The following is a 26,957-nucleotide window of genomic DNA, read 5'->3' on the forward strand; positions in this document are numbered from 1 at the left end:
GGCTCACGGGCCCAGCCGCTCCGCGGCATGCAGGACCCTCCCAGACCGGGGCACGAACCCGTGTCCCCTGCATCGGCAGGCGGACTCTCAACCACTGCGCCATCAGGGAAGCCTAGTTTTTATTCTTAATTCTAGAATTTTCTTTTGCAATCCTAACCTGATATTTTTGGTGGCTTTCCTGTAAGTAACTCCCTGAACCACTTACAGCCTTTTTAGATTAAGGAGAATGGATGAGGCTGGAATTTGAGAGGCTGCAGGTGTTGTTTTTTTTTTTTGGTGACTGATATACACAGTCATTTTCCAGTGGAACCCCTGAGTCACTGAAACATCCACCATGAAAGGCATCCACCAGGCTCCCACAGCTGAGCAGCAGAAAGCAGTGGGTACCAAGCGTGGAGTCACAGTGAAGGGGTCTCCAGGGGGCTTGGTGCTTGGTCGTGCACAAGCTGATGTCTGTAAAAGATTGACAGAGTTGTTCTTAAGCACACAAACTCCTAGCTCTGTGTGTAAGCCTGCAGTTGCTGCATTTGCTCAGGCGGCCAGACCACAGAGAGTTACGGGTCTCCTCCCTCACCTGAGAATTGGGCGCAGGTACCTGTGCTCTGCCCCTCTCTCTGCCCACAGGGCAGGCTGCCGAAGAGGGCTGTGGCAGCACCGGTCCTGTTTTCAGCTTCAGGTCTCAGTGAGCAGCCAACATGCACTGCTTTTCCAGGTTGTGGGTGCTTTTTTCAAATAGTCAGATAAACCTAAGAGAGGTTTTTCATTCTTTTGTACTTGCTGACTTAGGTTTTGAAGTTAAAACTTTTATCTTAAACACGGTGCTGTTCTACATGCAGCACCGGGCAGAATTGCTGTTTTGTGATCGGAGACAGGGTTTCTCTCTAGATCATTCTGTAGATTCGTCCGGCATGGCCTTGAGCTTATCCTCACACACTTCAGGAATGTCGTCCCTGGCACTTGACACCGTGTCCCCCGTGTTTCAGTTACCTGTTACTGTATTACAAACCATCTCAAAACTTAGTGGCTTAAATTAACAACAGTTTATTATTTCTATTTCTGTAGGTTGACTGGGCTCAGCTGGGTGATTCTATAGCTGGTCATTCCTCGGGTCACTCATGGTTCACTATAATTCAGCATTCACAGCAACTTTTTAGTGGATAACTACTGCAAATAATGAGAAGCAACAGTATATGGAATGTCCAGAATAGGCAGATCTATAGTCAGAAAGGAGGTTAGTGTTTGCCTGGGGCTGGGGGAGGGGTCTAGGAAGTGATTACTAAGGAGAGTGGGTATTCTTTTAGGGATGATGAAAACGTTCTGGAGTTAGATAGTGGTGGTGTCACACGATTTTGTGAATACACTAAAAAACAACTGAATTGCATACTTCTCAGAGAGTTTATTTTTTGGTATGTGAATTATATCTCAATTTTTAAAAAGAAAGTAAAGCATTAAAAATTGAGCAAAAATAGGAGAAAAGTCAAGAAACAAGGCAAACCTGTATCATACAGAAAGGTGGTAGGAGTTGGCGATAATAACAATAACCAGAAGAAGGGATGTGAAAACAGAGTTTTCCTCAGCAGTGTGTCTGGTTCTGGTACATATCTATCAACAGAGCAAGGGCTTTGTTTGGTGGTGAAAGAGATTCGCCATATGAAATATAGTCAGTGAGGAAGCCTGTATAATACTGACCTCTATACGAACCAAACAACACAGCAACAAAATTATATAAACAGAAAAGTCAGATTCATAAATCAAATGTTTTAGTCCCCCCATACCCATTTGCTGTCTTATAACAAATCAAGTAGATAAACTTTAGAAAGAGGACTCAAATACAATAAACAGGATAAGATTAATAAACTTACCCTTCATAGCACAATCCATGGAAGACCACTGCATTGTACGCCTTCATGTATGGGGGAAGGTATGGGTCACATTTTACTCTGAGAATGGAGCCCACTGGGTCCCCATGAAAAGGGGCGAGTTACAGATACGGTTTACATCCTCCATCACAAACTGTCAGAAAGAACAAAAACAAGGAAATTTTATAGACTTTAGTCTCTGATCATATACAGTGAGAAAGGAGGTAAGTTTTGATAATGTTTTTAAGCCCCTACATTTTGGAGGGGGAAAGATCCTTCTGAGTAGCATTTGGGTCAAGGAAGAGATCAAGAAGCCAGGGCTCGATCATTTGTAAAACGTAATGAGTGTGCCCCCCCGTATGTGAAAGTGATGGATGGGGCTGTGGTTGTGGTTTGGAAAGCGTTGTAGCTGTCGGTGTTCTCACTGTGGAAACAAACGAGCTCAGCTGGGTTTTCTTACAGTTTACAGGGGTAGAGAAAGAATGAAGCACTCATCAGAACTACTTAGTTAACTTGAAAATATTTAAAGCAAGTTCTCTGAAAAGAATTAGACAAACTGCAAACTTGCAAAGTGAATTATCTTTTGAAAAGCACGTCTTAACGATGAATGTATTTGATGCTAATACATTAGGTATTAAGATGATCATAGTGAGAAGCAGACAGCCTGAGTCTCCATAATGGAGGAAAACTTGAAAACTCATCAGTGTCAACTCTGCTACAGAACCATTTCTAGTCCTGGAAAAAGATGGGAAACCACCTTATAAATGTGCTATAGGGCAAATGTGGTTCAGGTTTCCCAAAAGTTAAGAACAGCAGTCTCACGGCTGAGCGTGGTGTGGAGAGTCTTGGAGTGCAGTGGGCTGGGGTGCCTCAGAGATGCTGAGAAAGAACCACTTGGAAGAGTGTTTGTTCCGGTGGTTGCTTCCTCTTGCCGGGAAGGAGGCAGCATAGGTGCTTATTTCATGTTTATGGATGCGTGCCTTCAGTTTATGGCAAGTGAAAGTGATTTTCCATAAGAGTTACTAATAGTTAACTTTCCTTTAAAAAATATTTTTGATGTGATTTAAAGAAATATATTAAGTAAATAATCACTTAAGCTCCATGTGGATTTGTGACAGACAAGGAGAAACTGAAACAAAAAGCTTTTTTAACCCATTCCTTGTAATACTGGGGTGAAGAGCGTGGGCTCCCAATAAAGGCACCTGGCATCGGCAGTCCAGAGGAGAGGGGCCTTTTTGCTGGGACAGTGGGGGTGCTGGTCCTGGTGGGGGTTGGGGGGAGTCAGGGGACGTGTGTGGGAAGCCTGGTGGCTGCATGCACCCCACTTCTGAGGAGTCCAGGGGTTCCTGGACCTTCCATACTTCCCCCTCCCCCACCCTCCACTCCCTCCTGGCCCTCCTGTCCAGGGCTTGCCGTCCCGCACATCTGAGCCTGACTGCCCTTTGGGGGAGCATTGTGGAATCCACCCTGAGCCATCCGTGTGACTTCCACCTCTGGAATGGACTGTGCAGTGCTGATGAGGGCTACAGCCTCCCAGTGGTTAATGCAGGGTGGTCGAGTGAACCTTTCTCGGCCGTTCAGAAGCTGCTAGGGGTCTTTCAGGGTGGGCTCATTATCCATTTACACAGTGCAGGCCTGTCACACACCCTGAACCTAGTGTAGTGCTGGGCACATTGCCCAGTCCCTGCCCTGGAGAAGCTTCACCTGCATGAGAGTGGGGGTGTCAGTGGTGGGCCTGGGTCTCCAAAGTTCAGGAGAGGGGTGAGAATGACTGGGGACTGGGACATCCCCAGTGTGTCAGTACAGGAAGGGTTCCTGGAGGAGGAGGAAGAGAACGTGGCGTCACTCTGTACGGTTAGTTATCTACTGTAGTGCTGGCTCTTTGTCCTCCATCACTTTCTTCTCATCATGGGAATGATGGGTTGAGTGCTGGTGGTTAGAATTTTGCATGAATGGGAGGCCGCTCTGTCTGAGAAGCATATAGACATTTAATCAGAGCTGTGTTTCTTGCCATGCCCCTTCCAAGGGCCTTCTAACCAGCGGTGCCTTGTCCTTTTCTTGGCAGTCATCCAGTCCCTCATAGCACTGGTGAACGACCCCCAGCCCGAGCACCCGCTCCGGGCTGACCTAGCTGAAGAATACTCTAAGGACCGTAAAAAATTCTGTAAGAACGCTGAAGAGTTTACAAAGAAATATGGGGAAAAGCGACCTGTGGACTAAAATCTGCCGCGATTGATTCCAGCAAGTGTGAGCAGAGATGCTGAGCAGTACATTCAGACACCCCACAAAGCAGGACTCTATGGAAAATTGACATGTGCCACCGCCTGGCGTCTGCTTGTGGCAGTTACTAACTTTCTACAGTTTTCTTAATCAAAAGTGGTCTAGGTGACCTGTAAAGAAAGGATTAAAAATTTAAGATGTTCTAGTTCTGCTTTCTTTGTTTTAAAAATCACTGCTTCAGTCTACTTTAAAAGAATGGTGTTTCTTTTGCTGTCCAAATTTATCCAAAATCTTCAGTTTACATTTAGCCCATAAGGTTAAAAAAGAGTTGTGGTTCCCCTCTTCCCCTGCCCTTGCAACTCCCACTTTTTGCATTTAGTTTGTTTTTCACTCACTTCCCCAAACCCAGGCCCCACCTCCCGCCGGGAGGGGCAGTGGAGGCCTCTGCGGCTCCTCTGCTCCCCTCCTTGGCACGCGGCCTGGTGTGGGAGTCGGTTAAGTTTCTCTTGACTCTGATTTATAATATCCTTTTAAAAAAATTAAAAAACAAGCAAACAACCATCTCCACTCCCACCCCCTCCCAAAAACAAAGCTGTGGAAAGGGAGGCCTAGCTCTGCTGTAAAACTCTGGCTAATGTTACCCCAGTAATGCTGACCAGATTGGCAGACCCTGCCGTCCGCGTCATGATGAACTCCACCTGGGCCGACCTGCTTAGGGAGACCCCCAGCACCAAGTCTGAGGCAGCCCCCAGGGGTGTGCCAGCCAGAGCACGGTGCACTTGTGGGAGGAATTTTTCACCAGAGAGGCTCCCGAGGCCACAGGTTGCCATTCCTCCCTGCAGCTGTTCTAGAAGATGTCCAGGTCCCTGCGGACAGTGCTAAAGCCAGAGTGTCTACTTGAAATTCCACGCTCACCTGTCACCAACGTGTCCACCCGACGTAGCTCAGAGCTCACCCTCTGCGTCCTCAGTGCAGCAGCCCCACCGCGGCCCTTCCTCAGCACGTTTGACCCTCTGGCAGACTCCTCTGTCACCGGCACCAGCCTGGGGTCGCCGGCGCCCCACTGGCCCTTCCTCTGGAGCATCCAGACGGCCCAGCCCAGGAACAGGACGGCCTCCCCCTCCCACTGGACTCATGGCCTTCGCGGAGTCAGGCTCCACGTGAAGCTCACTCAGTAATATCCTTTACGTGTTTTATATTGTTTTGACTGCCTTTTTTTGTAGAAATAAAAATTGACCTTAGAATTTATCATCAGATGAACTTGTAAGGATTTGAATGTTAATGTCTTTTCAAAGGAAGTGGGACTGTCCCTGAAGTAGAGTCCTTGTCACTGACACCCAGGGGAAGCTAGTGGTCCAAGCACTGTGTGTCACCACCTCCACTTCTGCCACTGGTGGCTTCCCTTCTGGGCGCTCCAGGGGCTAGATCCTGTGGAGAAGATGACTTAAACTTGGCTTTCTGTTTTAATTTTAGTTCTATAACTTGAGGTCTTTCCAGGCTTGCAGACCTGAGGTGGCTTGTGTGCAGAGGTGGGGTGATGGTGGGTGAGGCCGTATACGTGCAGCCTGCAGCGGGTCTCATGAACGCAACTTCTTTAGTCCCAGGTACGCAAGAGGCACGTTCTGGAGCCTCCCGTGCGCCCGGGCTGGTGAGGGCGCCGGCCAGCACATCCACGTCTGTCTCTTCATTAGCAGAAAGGTGATGATGGACTTTATTTCACTCACACGCAGATTTGTAATAAAATGCCAAATTCTGTCAGAAGCTATCCAGATAAGCCACCATTTGTTCTCGTCGCTTCTCTGAATCCAGAAATATTGCCATTCCTGGAAACTGTCCCATTGCTTCGTATTTCTACCAGCGTAGCTCTGCCCGCCCATCGCCCCCTCCCTTCTCTGCTCACCACCAGGAGGACGTCCACCATGGTTGAAGCCGGCGGCCCCTCAGGGACTTGCATCCCCTGGCATCACAGCCGGGGTTCGCCCATCAGCAGGGGCCTGGCCTCCGAGAGCTGGGTGGTGGACGGTCCCTCCCTCCGGCTGGGCTCCTGCTCTACCAGCGGGCACTCCCCGAGCCCTTGGGCAGGCATGAAGCGTGCCAGCAGGCGCCTTGCTGCTCCGGGGCCAGACAGCTGGATCCCCCAGAGCAGGGGAGGGCTGTGATCACCACACCTCCGATGGGCCCCATGGGAATACACGCTCCTGCCCGGTCCCCCCGCCCTTCCCCCTATGGCGGGGACTAGGCTTTCTAAGATGCTGCGATCTACTCTGCTGCCCTTAATAAAATGCTCTCGGACACTCGTCTGGTCGTGTGGGTCTCTTCCTTACTGGGGGTGGGCAGTGCTAGTGGCCTGGGGTCTTGGGCAGGTTCTTCTGGCTTTCTCCCCATACCTGGCCTCCAGGAGAGGTGCACAGAGGTGTTCTGGCCATGCTGAGGGAAGCAGAAAGGGCTGCAGAGACACCCTTGGGTGTCTGGGGAGGGGAGAGTGACCTCTGTATACGTGTCACCTCAGCCACATTTAACGGAGGAGCAGACTGGGGCCCTGAGGAGGGTGCTGTCTGGAAGAAGTTCAGGGAGCTGGTGAGGGTATGCCCAAGGGAGGGGCTGGGCCACTTCCTTGAATAGCTCCAGCCCAAACCCACCTCCGAGTCTCCTGACTGCGACTGCAGTCCTAGTGCTGACTCAGCACCAGGCCAGCCAAGGCCCTGACACTTATTGTCAGCTGAGTCCCCTGCTTGGAGTCTGACACCAGCTGAGACCCTGACAGCTAGGTCTGCAGTCCAAGAGGGAACTTCCTGGGGCAAGTTTCTGGGGCACCAGAAAGTAAGGAGGCTGGGGGCCTGCCTTGATCATCAGTAGGGACTCTGCTCGTCCTAGCGCTGTCCTAACTCTCAGGACAGACCCACGGGCACCATTACTCTGCTTTCAGAGGAGGAAAGTGACTCGGTCAGGCGCCTGTGCTGTTACAGCCTGGCTCCAGTGCCCTCGCCTCCCACGACTGGCTCCCTTTGAGCCCAAACACAGCCACAGACCCTCCCCAAAGCCTGTGAGACCCTCTCAACTCCCTCCACTCGGTGGCCACCGTCCTCTCACCTTCCTCATTCTGTTCGTTGTTCAGCTCGAGATACGCAATGACTGCATCACCTCGGCCTGGCTTCTGGCGCCCTCCTGCCCCCTGGGGCTCCTCTGGCCAGGGCCCACCCCACAGGGGGTGGCCTCAGCCCTGCTCTCGCTGTCTTCCCTTGGCAGCATGTCCGTGCCGCACCCTGCAGAGCTGCACCTGAACCTCAGTCCTCCTGCCCATCTGCACTGGCTCCTCCTCACCTGCTTCCCTCATGCACGAGGGGGAACGGCACACCTGCCCCAGGAGCAGAGCTGAAGGTCTGATCTTGCACAGCACAGTGCCTGGCCCAGGCTGCACTTGGTAGATGGCTGTTTCCTGGGTGCTGGCAGCCTGGTCTCCTGGGGGTGCCGTGTGGGCTGTCACCAGAGTGGAAGTCTCCTCAACATCGCAGAGGCTTTGTCCCCATGCTTTGCTGTGTATTCCCACCCCCGACTGCAGCCCGGTCACAGGACTGCCCCCATGTGTGTACCAGACCGTGAGCTCCTTGCAGGCTGTGTCCCAGCTCCGAGGCCTGGCCTGGCATGGAGCAGATCCTCCGTGCCTGATGAACTGGTGACTAACAGTAAACCCCTAGCCTGGGCCGTCCTGGGGCACAGCAGGTTTTATGTGAAAAATACCCCATCTCCCTGGTGGGATGCCAGTGGCCAGCCTCGAAATGGGCCCTCTGCCTTCTTGTCCCTTTCTCTGTTCTTCAGTGCCCATGGCCTAGGGCTGATGTGGGCCCTTATCTCTGCTGCTCCCTCTCTGGCTCCCTGAGTGACAGTGGCCACTCCCACAGCTTCCTCCAGCATCTGTGCAGACCCCCCAGTCTCTCCCTTGTCACCCACATCTCTCCTGGGCCCTGGAGCCATACAGCCAGCCCCTCCTCTCAGAACAACAGACCCGCCTCGAGGGAGGTGCCTCTGTGCTTGCTGCCCAGCTCCAGCCAGCAGCCTGTGGGAGCACGGCCAGACCCCAGCGGGCCGGGGCGGGGAGGCCAGGGCCACATTCACAGCCATTCCAGTTCACAGCCCTGGATGAAATGGGGGAGGAAAGGGCCTGCGGCTGGAGAAGTCAAAGTCAGAGAAAGGGTAGGGGTAGAGGATGGAGCCAGAAAGAGCGGGCTGAAGCCACCAGTCAAGGGGATGGGGCCCTACCCTCACCCCTTTAGAAAGTGCAGAACTCTTTTGGCCCTGGTTCCATGCTTGGTACAGACTCAGGCCCAGGGCATGTTGAGTAAATGAACAGGCAGCTTCACAGCTCTGCTCCCCTACTATCTCTAGATCTTCAAAATGGGGGCACCGGTGCCTGCACACAGGCACTATGATGTGAGATTACATGAGACAAGAAGGACCACATGGGTTTCCATCTGCTCCTGGCATCGCCTTGATCCAGGCCACAGGAGCCCCGGTCACAGGGCATCTACACATCACCAGGGGTGCCATTTCCGTAGAAGACCATCCCTCCTGGAAAAACGTAAACACACTCATGCAAGTTTGCAGGACCTCCTCAGACCCATCCCCTAGGATGGCAAAGGGCTGCTTACTTCGAACAGGTGATGTCTTTAAAGTCAAAATTGAGATTATAATATGCCTCCCAAAAAGTAGCCTAGTGAGACATTCTTCCAACCCCTCACTCCCCTCCTCCTACCCACCCCCACCAAAAGAAAAGAATAAAGAGAGCCTAAGCATAAGCAGCGCCAAAGGTGGAGGCACTGCAGATCTTTTCTGGAACAGTGACCTCAGTGGGCCCCAAAGGAGTTTCGTGTCCTTCTTGTGTCTGGGAAGGTTTCCCGGGCACAGTCTATAAACACCCAAGTTTACAGGACATGTTACTTTATTAATACAGCCATCTCTGCCCTGTGCACCCAAACAAGGAAGATGCTTACACAGCACTGTGACCCGCCCCCCCCCCCATGCTTGGCAGGCCCCAGGCCCAGAGATCACGGCTGCCTCCTGCAGCCAGAGGGCTTGCAGAAGCTCTGCCGCCACTCTGAACCATGAGGACCTGGGCACAGAGGTGGCAGCATCCAGCCCGGGAAGTCACAGCCTGCTCTGGGACCCAGTTCCCTTCCTGGGCACCAAGGGACGTTAATGCTTGGCTGTCTGCCGGGGAGGGTCACAGTGGGGAGGGCTCCAGAAAGGTTTCCAGAGTGGCTTCGCTGGGGGTCCCCTCTCCGGGCCTCTTGGAGTCTAGCTCGTGGAGGGTGCAGAGCTGCACGCCGTCCTGGGCAAGCTGAGCCCACAGCACCGGTGCTGTGAGGACACGCAGCTCGTGTAGGCGCTCCCAGGAGCAGGAAAAGGCATCAGGACCCTCACTGCTGCCCCCAGCCGGAGGCACACTCGGATAGCCGGGGTGTGCCATCAGCTCGGCTGTCACTGCGCGTCCAGTGGGTATACCCTCCAGGGCCCTAGCCAGTGCCCCTGACACGTGGTGAGCGGACATGTGCCGGCCGCAGGTGCTCAGGCCCACGAAGACATCGGTCCACCTGTAGATGCCGGGGCATCAGTGGCACGGCTGCAGGCCGCAATGGGCAGGGGTAGGCCGTGGGCGGGACGGATCTGGGGTGGAGACACCACCAGTCGAGGATGAGAAACGGACACAGCTGGCCAAGGTGAACGGCCAGCTGGAAACACTGGGACCTGGGCCCGGCAGGGGGCAGGGGGCCTTACCGCAGGCCGTGGCGGGCAAAGGGGCCCATGGCGGCGCGGGCGTCTTGCTCCACTGCGCAGGCGAAGGCGCGCGCTGGGGCCTCGAGCCAAGCGCAGCCGCCCACCCCGCGCTCCATCGGCAGCCTAGTGAAGCGCACCCCGCAGGCCTGCAGCGCCTCGGCGAACACCTGGCACACTCCTGCGGGCGGGGCAGAGTCAGGGAGAGGCACGTGCAGCACCCCCCCACCCCGGCCTGGGAGCACCAACCCACGCACCTGGGAGCACGTGCACGTGCTGGTGCCCGTCCACGTGAGTAGGGTCCCTGCCCAGTAATTCCCGGAAACGGCTCAGCTGGGCCTCCAGCTCTCCTCGAACCTGAAGTAAGAAGGTGATCGGCACACAGAACGTCCGGAAGCAGCTACCCAGAAGGACCCCGTCCACGTGGTCCCCTGTGATCGCCCCTGTGTTTGAACCAGTTAGGCATCCAGAGCCCAATTCTGCGCACGGTACCCTCGGGGCGGAGCTTTGGGGGAGTCACCACGAGCATCTTCCTGAAGCCGCACCTCCGCACCTGGGGCAAGACCACCTCTCCGGCGGCCACCGCCTCCCGGAATCCCATCTTGCCGAGGAAGAAGCCTTCGGGGCCGAGCAGCGACGAGGCGCCGTGGCGGGCCGGGCCCACGGGGCGGCCCTCGGATAGGTTGGCGTGCAGGCCCGTGGGGATTCGGTGCCTGCGGGCGGAGCGCGAGCGGGAGCACCGGAGGTGCGGGGCGGCGGCCCCCAAACCCGCCCGGACCCTGCAGGGGGCCGCTGCTCACCTGCGGGCCAGCTCAGCCGCCCTCTCGGCGGCCGCGCCGTTGACCAGCAGGGACACGCTGGTCACAGCTCCCGCCAGGAAGGCTTCTACAATGCCCTCGTCGCGCCGCGGGCAGTAACCAAAGTCATCTGCCGTGACCACCAGCCGCACACGGGGCCGGGCCATGGTCCCTCCACCAGCTGTTCGGGCCCGTGGGACTAGGGCCGGACAGTCCAGGCCCCGCCCCAGACGCGGCCCGAGGCCCCGCCCCGACGCACGCGCCCGGCGCGCCCGCGCTTTAGCCTTTGTTCTCGCCACCTGCTGGTTCCGGGGATCCCTGCAACCGCCAGCCACCCAAAGTGCCCCGCCCCACCCGGACCGCGGCCCGGTTTATGGCAACGCGAAACTTGCAGTGACTGCAGAAATGTTCAATATGAAAAACGGAAAAATAAACCTGAAGAAAAAAAAATCTCTTACCCTCCCCCAAGATCACCACCGTTCACTTTCCGGGTACTGTCTCCCGGTGTTTTCTCTAAGCAAATAAATACACCCAAGTTTTCTGCTCCTTCACCACAAACTTTTTTATGTTGTTTTGAGAAGACAATGATCACATCAGTGTTATCTCATTCTTGTAGTGTTTCATTTTTTTGATAGTGACTGAACTTTTTCATGTTATTAGCTATTTGTATTTCTTCTTTTTCAAATTGCCTACTTGTCTTGCTGATTTTCGAAGTTGAGGCTTCTTCTTGATTTGTAAAAGCTCTGAACAATAAGAACATGAAAGAAAGTATGTACACCAATGGCTTTGTTTCAGAAAGCATGAGTCCCAGCTTCCATCTCTTGAGCTCTGTGCCAGGCTACAACTTTTACACTCATGACCTCTTTTTTTCCTCTGTGATCTAGAAAAGCTTTCCTTACCAATGACTTTACAAATAATCACCATGGTTGACAGCCAGGGTTTTCATTGTGATGTGGCTGTCTTGATTTTCCCAGTGGAAAGTACAGTATTTGTATCCAGCCTATGAGGTTGTTCATGTCATTCCTGTTTTACAGATGAGGAAACTGAGGTTGGAAGGGGTAGTGTCTTGCCCTGTGTGACTCTGTGGGGAGCAGTGGAGCTGGGACTGACCTCCGGAGCTCTGGCCTGCCTCTGGTCTGCTCTGCTCCTCTATGCCCTGATGGCCCCCTGGTCAGGGGCCAAGAGGACAGAGCCGAACTGGAAAATAACAGATAATACCCACCTCCGTGGGGACGTAAGAATTGGAGGCCTCAAAGAGCCCTTCACCAAGTTTTTGGCATAAGGACTATTGTGTTCAATAGTGGTGATTAAAGTGTGGGATCTCAGCCACTGGGAAGCTGGTCCTGGAAAGGCCAGAGGCCCTGAGGGTCCGCTGCTGGTAGGAGGAAATTCACATTTATTGAGCACCTACTGGTATTAGATTAGGGGTTAGGGGTGAGCACCGCAGTTCCTATCTCCAAGGAGCGCGATCTGACAGTCAAGTAACAACACGGTGTGGCAGAGTCTGGGATGGCGTGTGCTGTAATTCTGTTGGGGGGACAGGCCCTCTGGGAAGGCTTCTCCGAGGAGGTGACACCTGGGGGGGGGGGTTGCATTAGGAAGGCCTCCGGGACAGAGAGGGAAAGGAGGGAGAGGAGGTAAAGATTTACAGGGTCTTATCAGGGTGCGGGTGTGTTGTAGAAAGATTTGATGTACTCTCCAAACCCATGTGGAAGGACGCTCAGCTCCACTTACAGAGAAGGAGCAGGTGATTAAAGAAGTTGAGTCACACCGGCAGGAAAGAGCAAAGCTCGTCTATGACTTAGAGCCGGGACGCCTCCCACTGCGCTGGGGACAGACCCTGGGGTGTCCACACTGGGCGAGGGGAGGACCCTGGAAAGGAGCAGTCCGCGAGCAGGAGCCAAGGACAATACAGCGACCAAGAGGGGAGCGGAGGAAGGTGCTTGTGTCACCGGGACAGGCCGTGGCTTTGTCCCTTAGGTTCCCCTCCAGGCCGGACCGAGCCGGTCAGCAGCAGCGACGGCCGCCCACTCCCTCTGCGAATGTGGGCGGGGCAAAAGCGGCAAAGTGGGGGAGGAGCCGCGTGGGCCCCGCCCCAACTATTGTGCCGTGGGAGCGGGCGGTGAACGGCGCGGCGCGAGCCAATCAGGACGCGGCATGCAAATAAGCAGGCCCGCCAGCGGCCCAGAGCGGCGCTGACGCCAAGATCCCATCGCGGATCGCACTGGAGCGTGTGCCCAGCGGGTGCGGACTTGGTGAGCGGGTCTCCCGGGGCCAGGGCACCAGGGCCAGGTGGACGGAGGGCGGACCCACTGGGCCCAGAGATGGACGGAGACTGGATGCGCACTCCCTCGGGGGCCCCAGCCCCGACGACTCTGGACACGGACGGTGCTGAGACGCCCACGGGGCTCCGAGCAGAAGACCGGCCGGACATGTGAAGGACGTGGGGTGCGGGGAGCCAGGGACCAGCGGCCCACGGACGGAGGGAGACGCAGACCCACGGAGGGCTGGGGGCACCCTCACACCATCTCCCCGACCGGTTCAGAGAGGAATCTGCGGCTGCATCGCGGAACCAACGAGAGAGGAAGAGGGCAGTGGACCCGGCCACCTGCACCATGACCAGCTGTCGCCACCATTCGGGATACTTGGCGGACGACGAGGCTGGCCACACCACCTGCGTGGCCCGGGTAAGTGTGCCCAGCAGGGCCCAACTCTGAGCCTTCAACATGTTCCTCACCAGTTCTGGTGCCCCAGATCACAGCCCCCTTTCTCACTTCCTACTGATGTCCTCTCTGGACCTGTTAGTGACCTGTTGCCTTGACCACTCCTAGTTACCCCTGCTGGGCCCTACCTAGTCACCTCGGTCTCCGTCTCATTCCCTGTGTCCCCTGATCTCGGATTGGGAGGGGCATGGTGGACTAGAACCCCAGAGTGGGAGCATAGAGTCTACTTGGGGCCTACGGCTCGAGGGGCAGAAGCAGCCATGGGGCGCACAGGGCTCAGGACCACAGGTAGTCTGTACAGACCAGCAGTGGGGACGGGGCTCAAGGGGTTTTGTGATTCATGTCCTGGGTGAGGGCAGAAGTGGGCTTTCAGACTCCCCAGCCAGGTCTTGGGTATGTGAACTGTACGTGTCAGGGAGGCTTCAGGGCAACCCTGAACAGATCCCCACTTTACAAGAGAGGAAGTTGGACCTCAAGAGGGGCCTTCGTGCCCACAGTCACATGGCCTGAAGCTGGCAGAGCCAGGGTCCAAATCCAGGGCTGCCTGGCTCCAAAACCTAGTTCCTGGGACTTCCCTAGTCCAGTTGTTAAGACTCCACGCTTCCACTGCAGGGGGCACGGGTTCAATCCCTGGTTGGGGAACTAAGATCCTGCATGCTGCGTGGCACGGCCAAAAAAAAAGGAAAAACAGTTTCTTCCACTGCCCACTTCCTACCCAGTTCCTGGTGCCTTAGGAGGACCCCAGGGGACCCCTCCCCCCATGGGGCATCACTGCCCACTGTGATATGCCTGTCTGCTCAGGTCCAGCCATCTAAGAAGTCACTGTTCCCGGAAATGGGGCAAGCCTCCAAGCTGGGCCACACACCACACCCCACTTCAACGCACGGCCCCTCAGGCAGTTCAGGGCTCCGCAGCCACCGCCGAAACCCCAAGGGCCCTCGACCCTTTAGGAGCTTCCTGGATTTCCTTGTCGAGGGTCAGGTGCTGGACAGCCTGCAGACGGTGGTGGAGGAGGCAACTGAGCTCATGGCCACCGTAATGACAGAGGCTGGGGTGCCGCTGGTGGAGGTGGAGGACCCGATGGAGGTGCCAAGGGGTGGGCGTCAGGCGCGGGCCCGGCCCATCGTCAGTACCGTGCACCAGCACTGCACCCGGCCGACCCTCTGCATGGGGCGCCCCAACAATTACCCGTCCTGCTCCAGCTCCATGTCCGACTCCCACAGCAGCTTCACAGCCAACTGGCCGGGCTCCCATAGCTGGGACAGCGACCTGAGTGCCCGCAGCTTAGGTGCACTGCCACCCATGAAGGACAAACTCCTGCTGGAGAAGAACCTCAAACGGCTACTGCAGCTGGAGAACAGAGGGGTGAGGTCTGGGGCTGCGGCCCAGGTGGGGCGGGGGTGGACCCCAGCCCAGAGCTCAGGGCCAGGCCTGGCTTGGCTGCCCCTGGATGCCTCTGAGAGTCCTCCTCTCTCTGCAGAAAGGCCAGGGGCAGTCCTGCCCCCACGGGGACTCCCTGCCATGGGACTCACTGGGCAGCCAGACCAGCAGCCAGTGGACCCTAGAGCAGCCCCTGTCCTGGTTCTCAGGCCTGCTGGGCTCGAGCTCAGGCACGCCCAAAGCGTGGGAGCTGGGACCAGCAGAGCGGGAGCTGATCTTCCTCAAGCGGGAGCTGATCTTCCTCAAGCGAGAGCTGAACAAGAAGATGAAGTCCTTGCTGAGCCAGCCAGGGTCCTTTGACCTGCCCGGCTACTGTGCGCTCCGAGAGCCCCATCGGACCCTGGACTTCCTGGCTGAGCACCACCTGTTCCCCGCCCTGCAGGACGTGGTCAGCCAGGCTGTGGACAAGCTCAGTGGTGCCTGCCACAGAGACAGTTGCCCTCTCTTCCCGTCAGAAGGGGAGCCCTCCCCAGAGTCCAGCTCCAAGCTGGCCACACCCACTGATGGGGAGGAGCCCTACGATTTGCTGCCCACCACAACCTCCAGCCCCAGGATGGAGAACAGAAAGAGCATCAAGTACAGGGGACGCGGCAAGTCCAAGGAAGGTGGCTCCCCGGTGTCTAGCACCCAAGTGGCCACCAGGTTCTGCCTTGAGGTGACACCCACAGAAGAGCCCAAGGTCCCTTCACCCCACCCCAGGCAGGAGGGGCTTGACCAGGACCCCAAAGTACAGAGACTACCCATGCCCACTTCTGGGCCCCTGAGCTCCAGGCAGAGGGCCCAGCCCTGGTGGAACCTGCACCTTACCCTGCCCGCCACCGGGATTGTGGTGAAAGTGCCCTCACGACAGACCCATGTCACCACCCCGGTCTCAGCTCCGCTGGCCTCCTCCCTCCCATCCTCCTCCCACCACCTCCCCAGGTTCTCACCCCACACCTCCGTGGTAAGGGGCTTCTTGCCATCTCCTGTTGTGCCGTATCCGGAGGTGACCTCCTCAAGGTTGGGTCCAGGGTTCTTAGGGGCGGGTTTGCACTGGAAGGGCTCCTACCGCCACCGCTCCTAGCGGCCACTGTCACTAGCAGGTGCCCAGGGTCCAGGTCTCTTGCCCTGCCCTTGTGAAAACCACCTGAGTAGGGGATGAGCTGATGAGGGGACCAGGAATCCTGGCCTAGCTACTACCATATGTTGTCAAAGATGAATAAAGACTATTTTTTATTCTGGGTATTCTTTTAACGTTTGCATGTGAATCTCAGAGGCCCTCCCATGTGAGGAGGGTCCTGTCCCTTGTGGACAGTGGTCTGAGCCCAGAGTAGGGCCCTGTGTCTGCGGTCTAGCCCCCTCTGGTCCTGCTGCCCAGGACAGGACTCTCCAGTGTGTCTGCCCCGCCAAGAGGGAGTTGCTTGGGAAGGGTGCGGAGAGGACTTGGTGGCTTAACCCTGGTGGCTCCCCAGTGTGGCCCCTGACCCTCCTTTCACCCATCAAGGCCTAGGCATGCTTCCCTCCTCTGAACCCTGGCCTAGGCGAGGGTTGTGCAGGCTCCCTTTTGGCTGATACAGTGACTGATGTCACTGGCCTTGTCCCAGGCCTGACTGGTGTGGCTGGCATGATAACAGGGTGGTAAGTAGGCGGTGGGCCAGCACGCAGGACCCCAGCTCAGCTTTCCATCGGGCCAGCAGAGCAGATGTGGTGAGGCCGCACCCTGAGTGGACTGAGCGTGGTGCCGCGTGGGTGACGCGGAGGATGCTCTGGGGGGGAGGGCACCCAGGGTGGCAGGCAGAAGTGGATGACGTGTCTCCCTTTCCCTCCCTGCTGCCACACAGAGCCCCAATTACAAATTCACCAAGAAGAAGACGCTGCCCTCCATCCTGTCCAAGTCCACCACCATGTCCCGCCTCTCCAACCCCCGGCACGAGGAGCTCGTTGACTACCTGAAGGGCCAGGCTGTGTCCTTGCTTGCCTGCAAGTACAGGTTTGAGAAGAACCTCACTGGGCAGCTGGGCTTCATCTCCTTCCCCATCACTGAGGCACTCCTGGACCTCTTCCTGGGCTTCAGGAAGGTGAAGGGCTCGCGCATCCGTCTGTCCTCCACAATCGACTGGAGCTGCCTGCTGCGCAGGCTGGAGGAGGCCGAGTTTAGCCAGCGGTCACCCCAGCGGGCATCCCGGCCCCCTTCCCAGCACACCTCCCAGCACAGCACCCCCCAGCGCAGCATGCAGACACCCACCGCGCTGTCCGCCAGGACCCACAGGGTCCAGGACAAGCCCACAGGGTCCTCCCTCAACATGAGGTCCCCGGGACCCCGGCTACTTGCCTCACAGGAGCGCCCGGCAGCCGCGGAGCAGGAGCCCGCCAGACCGCCAGAGCCCAAGCTGTTCCTGTCCCCCGCCAACACTGGCGTGGCGTCCCATCAGTCCGACCAGACAATGGACGTGGAGGGCCACCAGAGCATCGAGGAGGAGGAGGAGGACAAGGAGGAGGATGGAGAGGAGGAGGAAGAGGACGAGGATGACTTTGGAGATGAGGGCGAACCCCAGAGCTCCCTGGAGCCTCAAGAGGAGGCTGTGGTCAGTGCCACGGCGGCAGGCTCAGGTGTGGGCCATGGTGACTGCCCATGGGGCCCCTGAAGTGCACCGAGTGCTCCATGCCCCACTCCTTCCACCCCAGCGGCCACTGCCCTCACAGCCATCCCACCCTGAGCAGAGGTCAGAGCAGCTGGTGCCCACGAGGAGCTCTGCTGAGCCTCTCAGGGGAGCCAACGGGAGAAATAAAGCTTGTGTTGATGAAACACGGTTTTCCTGTCAGAGATCTCAGCCATCCTTCTGACCACCTGCCCCCGGGGAGCATCTCTGGAGAGCTGGGCCAGGCCTCCACGGCAGCTGCTGGTGCCCTGAGCCCCGTGACCTCCTGGGCTCTGCTGCTGGCTCTTCTGCACTCCAGTCTGCACCTTCCTGCCTCTTCAAGCCTCTTAGGACTCATGGTCCCCACCCTCACAGCCCCTGTGCATCACACTCCCACTTCCCTAGGGCTCCTCCTCTGCCAGGGCGTATCCTCCCTCTCCTGATGCTCCCACCACTACCTGTCTTCCTAATTTTTGTTGTTGTTGTACGCATGCTTCTCACTGTTGTGGCCTCTCCCGTTGCGGAGCACAGGCTCCGGATGCACAGGCTCAGCGGCCATGGCTCACGGGCCCAGCCACTCGGCGGCATGTGGGATCCTCCCGGACTGGGGCACGAACCCGTGTCCCCTGCATTGGCAGGCGGACTCTCAGCCACTGCGCCACCAGGGAAGCCCCTGTCTTCCTAATTTGTATTTCTCAGCTCGTGCTCCTGAGGTCACGCAGGGGCTGCTGGTAGGTCAAGCCATGGATTGGCTGACCCAGCTGGCTGTGTGACTATCCCTTCCGCAGAGGCCCTGGGCAAGGCAGCTCTCTTTCTTGAAGGGTCTGTGGGCTCGGCTGGTGCTGTGCTCAGAGGATCTCACGTCCAAGGTTCTCCTGGAGCTTCTGGCCATCCGGTGCCCCCAGCTCCTCCCCTCTGCCTTCCTCAGGCAGCCTGTTTGTTCCCCTTCAGGCATCTTCACCCAGGGAGCAGCTCCACCCCTACCCCCACCCTGCCCCTATGGTGGAGAGAAGATGCTTAGCCTCGCTGAGCAGGCCGCCATTTCGGGGAGGCTGGTGGATCTCTCATGCCTCCCCTGGAGCCCGCCAGGTGCGCAGAGGCCAGACCTGCTCGGCTCGGCCTGACCGTGCTCAGTGGCCCACAGGTGAGGACACAGCAACTATGGAGCTTCCTCTGGAACCAGGCAGGGAGGACCCCGCGATTCGGGGAGGAGGACCTGCTCCTCTGACTGGCAGAGGGGCCAGGGTCCTAGGTGGGGAGTCAGGGACCCATTTTCCCACAGAGCTGTTGTGACAAGGATCCTTCAAAGCACATGCTTGGTGCTGATGCCTATCCTCCGAGGCCACCACTGCCACCACCGCCACCATGTGAGGCCACAACAGCCGCTTTGTACATTACTGCCATATCACTTGGCCACAGTTGATTGGCCCTACTGGTGCATCCAATACCCTCTGGCTTCCAGGTCCTGCTGCCCAGTCTTCAAGGGAGAAGAGTGTATGTCCCCACCCCAGCCTCAGAGGCACACATCTAGGCCCTGGGGTGGGAGCAGCCCCTTTGGGCACCACTGGTACATGATGCTAGAGACTGGTCCCCTTAGCTCCTGTTTCAGGCATCTGTTGCCATGTAACAAACCAAGATTTAAGTGGCTTCAAACAAAATCATCATCTGTAATGATTCTGAGGGGGTTCTACGGGCTCAGCTGGCAGTGGTATAGCCAGAGCAGCTGGGGTGGGAGTGCTGCTTTCGGCTGGGGACTGGGCTGAGGCTAGGACATCCCTCGTGGACCCTCCCCTTACATCATCTCTCTCCCCGTTGCCCCTGGCCATTCAAGGGTCTGTCTGGGCAGGGGCTGGCTTCCTAGAGGGAGGAAGCAAGAACCACCAGTGAGTGCTCTGGCAGCCTGTGCTCAGAAGTCCCCAAACAGCACTTCTGTAGCATTCTTGTGGTCAAAGCCAATTATGATGCGTGCCCGGATCCAAGCGGAGGGGGAAGGGACTCCACGACTGGGGAGAGGAGCAGGTTGTGCTCACAGGGGTGGGAGGCATTGTTAGCAGATGTATTTGGAGACTAACACCTCTCCATCCTCCTTGGCTGACTGCACCTTGAGCAGTGCCTGGAACTGAGTTGAGTCAATCACGTCCCCTCTTGAGAATCTGAACCTGGAGACAAACTGTGGTATCCAGGTGGAGGGCCCCGAGCATCTGCCCATGAGGTGAGCAGGAAAAAGGAACAGCTAGGAGAAGCCATGAGGCTCCAGAGACTCAGGGAGAGCCGTGTTGGCTTCCCGACTTCAGCCCTGGGGTCTCTGCTGCTCTTGGAACCCTTTCTTTGCCTGTCAGGGAGATTACTCGCTGTGTCCTTACCATTGTCTGCTCCCAGTGCAATGGGAAGCTGTTGGCAGCTTTCAGCAGGCACCTGGCATGATCTGATTTATACTTTTTTTTTTAAAGTTTTTATTGAATTTGTTACAATATCGCTTCTGTTTTATGTTTTGGTTTTTTGGCCCCAAGGCATGTGGGATCTTAGCTCCCTGACCAGGGATCAAACCTGCACGCCCTGCATTGGAAGGCAAAGTCTTAATCACTGGACCACGAGGGAAGTGCCTTGATTTATGCTTTTTAAGACAGAAATCACTTTCCTGGGTGGAGAATGTCTTGGAGGGGCCCGAGTAGCAGGGAAATCTTCTAGGAGGGGTGGTCGATATCTGAAGGGGAGATGGAGTGGCTTGGATTAGGGTGGTGACGGGGGACGCAGGAGAGATGCCTTCCAATCTGTTTTGGAGTCAGAGCCATCAAGACATGCTGGGGTAGATGTGAGGAGTGTGGTAAAGAGAGGAATCAAAGATGAATCCCAGGTTTGGGGCTTGAACAACTTGTAAATGAGGTGCTGTTCCTGAGACTTGGAAGCCTGGGGGAGGAGCAGTGTGAGGGAGACCGGGGAGTCCTTCTTGGGGCATATTAGGTTCGAGATGCTTGTTGGTGTGTCCGAGAAGACACACCCAGATTGTACTCTAGCCCTCAAGGGCAGGGTCTGCCAAATCCAGGGCAGACTGTAAGCATTTTTTTAACAGACACACAGTTATTTATTTATTTTTGGCTGCATTAGGTCTTCATTGCTGCACGTGGGCTTTCTCTAGTTGCGTCGAGCGGGAGCTACTCTTCGTTGCGTTGCGCGAGCTTCTCATTGCGGTGGCTTCTCTTGTTGCAGAGCATGGGCTCTAGGTGCACGGCCTTCAGTAGTTGTGGCATGTGGGCTCAGTAATTGTGGCTCATGGGCTCTAGAGCGCAGGCTCAGCAGTTGTGGTGCACTGGACTTACTTAGTTGCTCCTCAGCATGTGGGATCTTCCCAGACCAGGGCTTGAACCCGTGTTCCCTGCATTGGCAGGCGGATTCTTAACCACTGCTCCACCAGGGAAGTTACCGTAAGCATATTAGACACTCTAAACACTGAAAAGATCAAGACACCTTGACCCATATAGAATTCAAAATAAAGACAATGTTAAACATGAAAACCAGGACTTCCCTGACTGTCAGGTGGTTAAGACTCTGTGCTTCCACTGCAGGGGGCCTGGCTTCTATCCCTGGTCAGGGAACTAAGATCCCACAAGCCCCATGGCCCCAGGGGTGGGGGTAGGGAGACATGAAAACCAAAAAATAACCCATTGCTGTAATTAAAATGGCTCTACGCTGGATTTTCTGAATGCAAAATTCTGGATGATTTAATTAAACACGAATTTTTCTCCCTGCTTTGCTGGTGCACCAAGTGCGCGGGTGGTCAGCCTATTGAGTAACATATCCCAGAGCCGGTTCCTGGGCTGGGCTGAATTGATGGGTCTGGAGTGAATTCAATGTAAGAATGTTCCACGAATGAATAAATAAACAGTGGTTTAAGTTTCCCCCCTTATACCGACTGAGCTGACAGCCCTCTGAGAAGGCAGTGAGTCCCAAACCTGGGACACACAGTCACCCAGGCTTGCTTCCCAGTCGCTTGGTCTCCCAGGGCTCCAGGTTCCCAAGACAGCTCTGGGGCTTTCTGGTGACCACCTGCCACTACCCTCTACATCACAGCTCCCTGCTGCCCTCTGCTGCCCAGTGGCCTAGGGACCATGAGAAGCCCTGGAAGGGGTCAATGAGTGGCTCAGGGAATTCAGAAACCCCAGGGTCCAGGGACTGAGGTGACTCAATGTCAGAGAGTGGGCAATGACCGAGCAACTGGGGGATTAGTTAATCCCGGGGTCCAGGGACTGAAGGACCAGGTGACTGAGTACCTGAGATGCCCCCACTTGTGACCACATAATCTAGTGGTCGAGCAACCTCAAGACCCTGCAGCTGCGGGCCCAGGGTCCGAGGGAGAGACCATGATTGAGGGCTCGGGGGTCTAGGATCAAGGGGCTTCGTGAACTGGCGAACCGAGTGTCCCGGGACCTGGCGGTCGCTGGACGGTCGCCGGACGGTCGCCCTCGCCTCTGTCCACACTCCCTCCGCTCGACGCTGCCCCGTCTTACTCATTACTGAGTCCTCGGAAGCGTGGACCAATCAAAACACTCCTCGTGTCTCCAGTCCCCTCCCAGCCGCTGCTCTGGAAGGCTATGGGCGGGTCCTTTCCACGCGGACCCAATGGAAGTGCAGGCGGAGCGCCGTGCGGGCTGGCGATTGGCTGCCGTTGCGGGCACTGTCAGAGCCGGATTGGCCGGCGGCGGAGACGGAAGCGACCAGGGCCCGAGTTGCCGGAGCCCGGCCGGGGCGATGAGGAGCGCGGGCCGCGGCCGAGCTGCCGGCCCGGCGCTGCTGGGGGTGCTGCTGGCGATCTCGGTCCCGGGCAGCTGTGCCGTCAAGACCGGCGCGGGGGTCGTGACCTGCGGGTCGGTGCTGAAGCTGCTCAACACGCAGCACCGGGTGCGGCTGCACTCGCACGACATCAAATACGGATCCGGTGCGCGGGCCGGGGCGGGGGTCTGACGTCGGGGTTCTGCGGACCAGGGGGCTGGGGGTCATCAGGAGCTGGAGTAGTTGGGGGCCGAGGGCCACAGGCCGGCGGTTCGAGGGGGTCTTCGGGATGCCGTTCGGAGCTGTGGGCCAAGGGACTTGGAGTGCGGCCGGAGGCGGGCGGGGGCTGGGGGAGCCGTTGGATCCCAGGGTTGAGGTTGTCCGGGAAAGCTGATGGTGTCCGGGTCGAGGGTCGGAGTTCCCGCGTTGACAGCGACCCCGGGGGTGGGGTGTCGCCCCCCAGGCAGCGGCCAGCAGTCGGTGACCGGCGTGGAGGCGTCTGACGACGCCAACAGCTACTGGCGGATCCGCGGCGGCTCCGAGGGCGGGTGTCCGCGCGGGTCCCCGGTGCGCTGCGGGCAGGCTGTGCGGCTGACGCACGTGCTCACCGGCAAGAACCTGCACACGCACCACTTCCCGTCGCCGCTGTCCCACAACCAGGTGAGCCCCTGGCGTGTGTGCGAGGGGCCCGGCATCTGCTCGGAGCCCCAGCTTCCTGGGTGAAACGGGAATTACAAGTCAGAAGTGTTTGCCGAGCGCCCCCTCGGGGAATGCAGAGGTGACTACTCCAGGGTCCTGTCCCCTGGAGCCCTCAGCCCAGCGGGGACACAAACAGGAAGAGCTGTCCGTCTGGATAGCTCCACTCCTGGGGGCGAGTTGGACACAGGAGGGGGATCCGCATGGCCGTTGGGGTGGGGAATGGGAACCCCGCGGGGAGGAGGAACTGGGGCTGGGCCTGGAAGGATGAGTAGGAGTCCGCCAGGCCGCAGAGAGGAGAAGGGCATCTTTCCAAGCCTGGGGAAGAGCCTGTGAGCGGAGTTCATTGGAACTGGGTGGGAGGTGGTACTGGAACAGAGGGTGCTTTGGGGAGGTTATCAGAAGGAAAGGATGAGATAATAGAACCTTGGCTGTCAGCCTGAAGGGTAGACTTGATGCTGAGTGAGGGTCAGAGGGGTTAGGACAGGAGAAACCCAGCGGAGGAAGGAGGGGGATGACTTGGTTCTGTGGGGGCCACTGGTCACCTTCCAGGCAGCTGAGGTGGGGTGTGCATGTGTTTGAAGAGCTGGTGTTGGGGAGGCCCTTCTGGATGCTGGGGATGGGGATGGGGGTGTCCCAGTTTGCAGCTGTGGAAGCTGAGGCTCAGAGAGGTGCAGGGAAGGACCTGGGTGTGAGTGCAGCTGCCAGGCAATTGCCCATGGGGGACTCAGTGTGCCCTTTGTCATGCGTGACCACTGTCCTCCCACACCACCACCGCCCCCACAGGAGGTGAGCGCCTTTGGGGAGGACGGCGAGGGTGATGACCTGGACCTGTGGACGGTACGCTGCTCGGGGCAGCACTGGGAGCGGGAGGCCGCCGTGCGCTTCCAGCACGTGGGCACTTCCGTGTTCCTGTCGGTCACAGGCGAGCAGTACGGGAGCCCCATCCGGGGGCAGCTCGAGGTGCACGGCATGCCCAGCGCCAACACCCACAATAGGTGGAAGGCCATGGAAGGCATCTTCATCAAGCCCAGCGTGGAGGCCTCTGCAGGCCACGATGAACTCTGAGTGCCGTGGACCTGCGGGTGGAGGGCAGCAGGGTGGGTCATCTGCAGGGCCACTCTTGGGGGAGACTTTGAGTTTGTAGGGGTTCTCAAGTGCCTTTATGATTAAAGAATATTGGCCTGTGGTTGCATTTTGCTGTGAGCCTGGGGGCGACCAGGAGCTGCCAGCTGGCCCAGGTCAGCATCTCTTCCTCAGTGCAAATCCTCTGTCCCACAGATGGCAGCTTAACCCATCCAAACCTCTCTGATGCTCTTCCGTGCACTCCCAACACTGCCCAGGGCCATCACAGCTCCCTCTCCACCCTCAGATGGTCCAATGGCCCCAGTGACTCCAGTTCCCCAGCCCCTGAGCTTCATGAACCTTCCTGATGAGGGCTGGGGCCTCAGCGAGGTAGCAGGGGCCCCACTCTCTACCAGCTGGGATGGGCACAAGCTCTCCAGCCCCTCATCCCTTGAGGTGCACCCCCTCCTCCTGGCACCCCTCCACTGGCAGTTGTGACAGTCTGGACACTTGCCTTTGACCAAGCACTGGGTCAGGACTCTGCTCATCTGCTGGAAATTTGCATCGCAGGATCCCTCTCGGTGCAGATGGCACCCCACACACCCAGCCAGCCCAGACGTGTGGCATCTCACGCCCCACTATAACCTTTCAAAGTCCGGAGGCCCTAACAAAACTTCAAAAGATATTGCAAAGGAAGATAACCACAGAGAACTGCCAGCTGCAGACATTTGAGAAGGCTTCCTGGAAGAAGAGGCACAATTTGAGCCGGCAAAGCATTACAATTTAAAGAAAGGAGCAATAAATAGGCGGGCCCTGATAAAGGAAGGTAATAGCTATTTTGCTGGTGTGTGGGTGACCTCTAGAGGTTATGGCGGAGATTACAGTCAGAGAGGCTTGGGCAGCTGCCACTTTCCTGCAGGAAAATGAAAGAGCTGAAGGAGAGGCTGGGGGTGGCAACTGGTTGGAAGGGTCTTAGAGGAGGGTGAGCAGAGCACCTTACTTCTGAGAAATCAATTGACCTTAGGGGGTGGGAGAAAAGCTCTAGCCAATTGTGAGACCTGAGGGGAGGAGGGTCATAATTAGGCCCTTTACGCCCCTGCCCCCTCCCCCATGAGGTCCTGCTCTGCTCAAACCTCTTGAGCATCGTCTACAAGTCTCCACTTCTCTCCCATCACTCACCTGACCTGAGACAGGAGTGCAAGCAGATGGTTGGGAAGTGATCCCAGAAAACACTGGGGCAGAGGAGTGGGGCTCAGAGGAGCAGGCAAGGCAGCTGGTGAAGGTTGCATTACTGAGCAAGTCACCCCTGTGGGCAACTAGGGCTTCATCCCACCGGGGAGCACTGGGTCTCCATGTAGAACATGCATCAAAGTTGTCCCAACCGGGCTTCCCTGGTGGCGCAGTGGTTGAGAGTCCGCCTGCCAATGCAGGGGACATGGGTTCGTGCCCCGGTCCGGGAAGATCCCACATGCCGCGGAGCGGCTGGGCCCGTGAGCCATGGCCGCTGAGCCTGCGCGCCTGGAGCCTGTGCTCCACAACAGGAGAGGCCACAACAGTGTGAGGCCCGCGTACCGCAAAAAAAAAAAAAAAAAAAAAAGTTGTCCCAACCAAGGGGCAAGAAAGTGGGGGTACTTATCCAACCAGCATATCTTCTCTCATTGGCTGAGGGCTGCTGGGCAGGTGGGAGGATTACTCTGCAGCACTTCCCACTTGCCCTGTATTCTACAGCCAGAATGAAGACCTTAGGCAGAGCCGCAGGTGCCAGCAGGGAACATCCTTTTGGTAGAGGTGAGTGCCAAGGGGGTGTAGGCGGGGCACCAAAAGTGTGGCGCACACTGTAAATCTAAGGGGCATTCCTCTGATCCACCCCTGGCCCCTCTGGGCTGTAAGAACCCACTTCTGCCTCTGTTACCTCCCTACCACCACACATACAAAAGTGAGGAGTGTTAATTAAGAGCAGACTCCAACAGTACACAGCATGTAAAAATCCTTGGGAAATCAAGGCCAAAGCTGTGGGAGCAGGTGAGAGGGCTGCAGGCAGAATGCAGTACAAGACCAAAAATTAAAACCGCAGCAGCAGCCGAGCTCTCATTTATTGAAAACTAAGTGCCAGGCACTGGGCCAACGATTTACAGACCATCTCATTTGCTCCTGGCAACAACCCTACGAAGCATAGCACGTTCAACTGTTATCTTAATTTTGCAGAGGAGGCAACCGAGGTTGCTAAAGATTCAAACCCAGCTCTGCCTGCCTCCAAAACATTTGCTCTCAGCCACTGGACTGAGAGAATAAAAGAGGAGGGGGCACAGATGCACAGTAGCCTAAGCACCACCCGCTCCAACACACACTGCAGCTCTATGAGGGCCAGGCGGGCCGCGTACATCCTTCCGGGTCATCAGCTCTGCGAAAGCATTTAATGAATGCTTATCCGCAGTCACGCAGGGACCCAAGCGACGCCCCCTTCCCCGTGCCTCCCACAGATCCACAAGCCTCCAGGGGCTCCAAGACCAGGTCCCGCAGCCCAGGCCCACCCTTGGGCTTCAGACAAATCTCATTTGGGTCAAGTCGGGCGATGCGGTGGGGTTTGGGTGGGGAGGTGGCTATCCCAGCCAGGAAGCCCACCGCAGCCGAACATGCCATCCGAGAGGCACAGGGAGCAATTTCAGTTTGCAAAACGGGGCAACCTGCGGCCCGGTTGGTGCAGGCTTGACCGCGGGTCCGGACATTTTCCTCCAGTCGTAGCCCCCTCCCCAGCGGGCTTGGCCGCGCGGCCGGCGCCCCCGACTGGGCTACCAAGAGCGCTCGCCCGCGCGGCGAGAAAACTCACCGAGACTAGAGCTGCGAAAAGGCGGGCAAAGTTCCCTTTGATAAGTTATGAATGGGGAGAAAGTGTTTGTAGAACTCATTGTTAAAACCGCGGAGCCTCAGCCTCTGCCCGCGCCGGGCCAATCCGGGCCCGCAGGCTATTTTGAAATCTCTCCGGCCTCAGCCAATGGGCGTGCA

At 57.2% G+C, this 26,957-nt stretch overlaps 4 protein-coding genes across 5 annotated transcripts in view; 3 read left to right on the forward strand and 1 right to left on the reverse strand.

Annotated features, from left to right (window-relative positions):
• Positions 1 to 6,376, forward strand: part of UBE2L3 (ubiquitin conjugating enzyme E2 L3) — a 44,639-nt gene extending 38,263 nt beyond the window's left edge. Inside the window, exon 4 of the mRNA XM_030836302.2 lies at positions 3,925 to 6,376. Coding sequence (XP_030692162.1) covers positions 3,925 to 4,079 — 155 coding nt within the window. The 3' untranslated portion in view covers positions 4,080 to 6,376. The remainder of the gene's footprint in view (positions 1 to 3,924) is intronic.
• A 2,694-nt stretch (positions 6,377 to 9,070) lies between these two features.
• YDJC (YdjC chitooligosaccharide deacetylase homolog) lies at positions 9,071 to 10,892 on the reverse strand. 2 transcript variants are annotated; one of them, XM_030836300.2, is made up of 5 exons: positions 10,649 to 10,892; positions 10,402 to 10,561; positions 10,106 to 10,205; positions 9,852 to 10,029; positions 9,071 to 9,667 (listed from the first exon to the last, which is right to left on the reverse strand). In XM_030836300.2, exons 1-5 carry the CDS (start codon positions 10,810 to 10,812, stop codon positions 9,298 to 9,300), a joined length of 972 nt encoding a protein of 323 aa, XP_030692160.1. In that variant the 5' UTR covers positions 10,813 to 10,892; the 3' UTR covers positions 9,071 to 9,297. The 2 variants fall into 2 exon arrangements, with proteins under 2 accessions (XP_030692160.1, XP_060166520.1); XM_060310537.1 differs by having other exon boundaries at positions 9,455 to 9,740.
• Positions 10,893 to 12,744: 1,852 nt separating this feature from the next.
• Positions 12,745 to 17,525, forward strand: CCDC116 (coiled-coil domain containing 116). The gene is made up of 4 exons (XM_030836412.2): positions 12,745 to 13,332; positions 14,170 to 14,733; positions 14,849 to 15,463; positions 16,629 to 17,525. Exons 1-4 carry the CDS (start codon positions 13,261 to 13,263, stop codon positions 17,430 to 17,432), a joined length of 2,055 nt encoding a protein of 684 aa, XP_030692272.2. The 5' UTR covers positions 12,745 to 13,260; the 3' UTR covers positions 17,433 to 17,525.
• A 4,601-nt stretch (positions 17,526 to 22,126) lies between these two features.
• On the forward strand, positions 22,127 to 24,078 carry SDF2L1 (stromal cell derived factor 2 like 1). The gene is made up of 3 exons (XM_030836298.2): positions 22,127 to 22,359; positions 22,657 to 22,853; positions 23,676 to 24,078. The coding sequence occupies exons 1-3, from the start codon at positions 22,173 to 22,175 to the stop codon at positions 23,955 to 23,957; spliced, it is 666 nt and encodes a 221-aa protein (XP_030692158.1). The 5' UTR covers positions 22,127 to 22,172; the 3' UTR covers positions 23,958 to 24,078.
• The last annotated feature ends 2,879 nt before the right edge of the window (positions 24,079 to 26,957 follow it).

Source organism: Globicephala melas, chromosome 13 (genome assembly GCF_963455315.2).
Source record: "Globicephala melas chromosome 13, mGloMel1.2, whole genome shotgun sequence".
NCBI lineage: Eukaryota > Metazoa > Chordata > Mammalia > Artiodactyla > Delphinidae > Globicephala > Globicephala melas.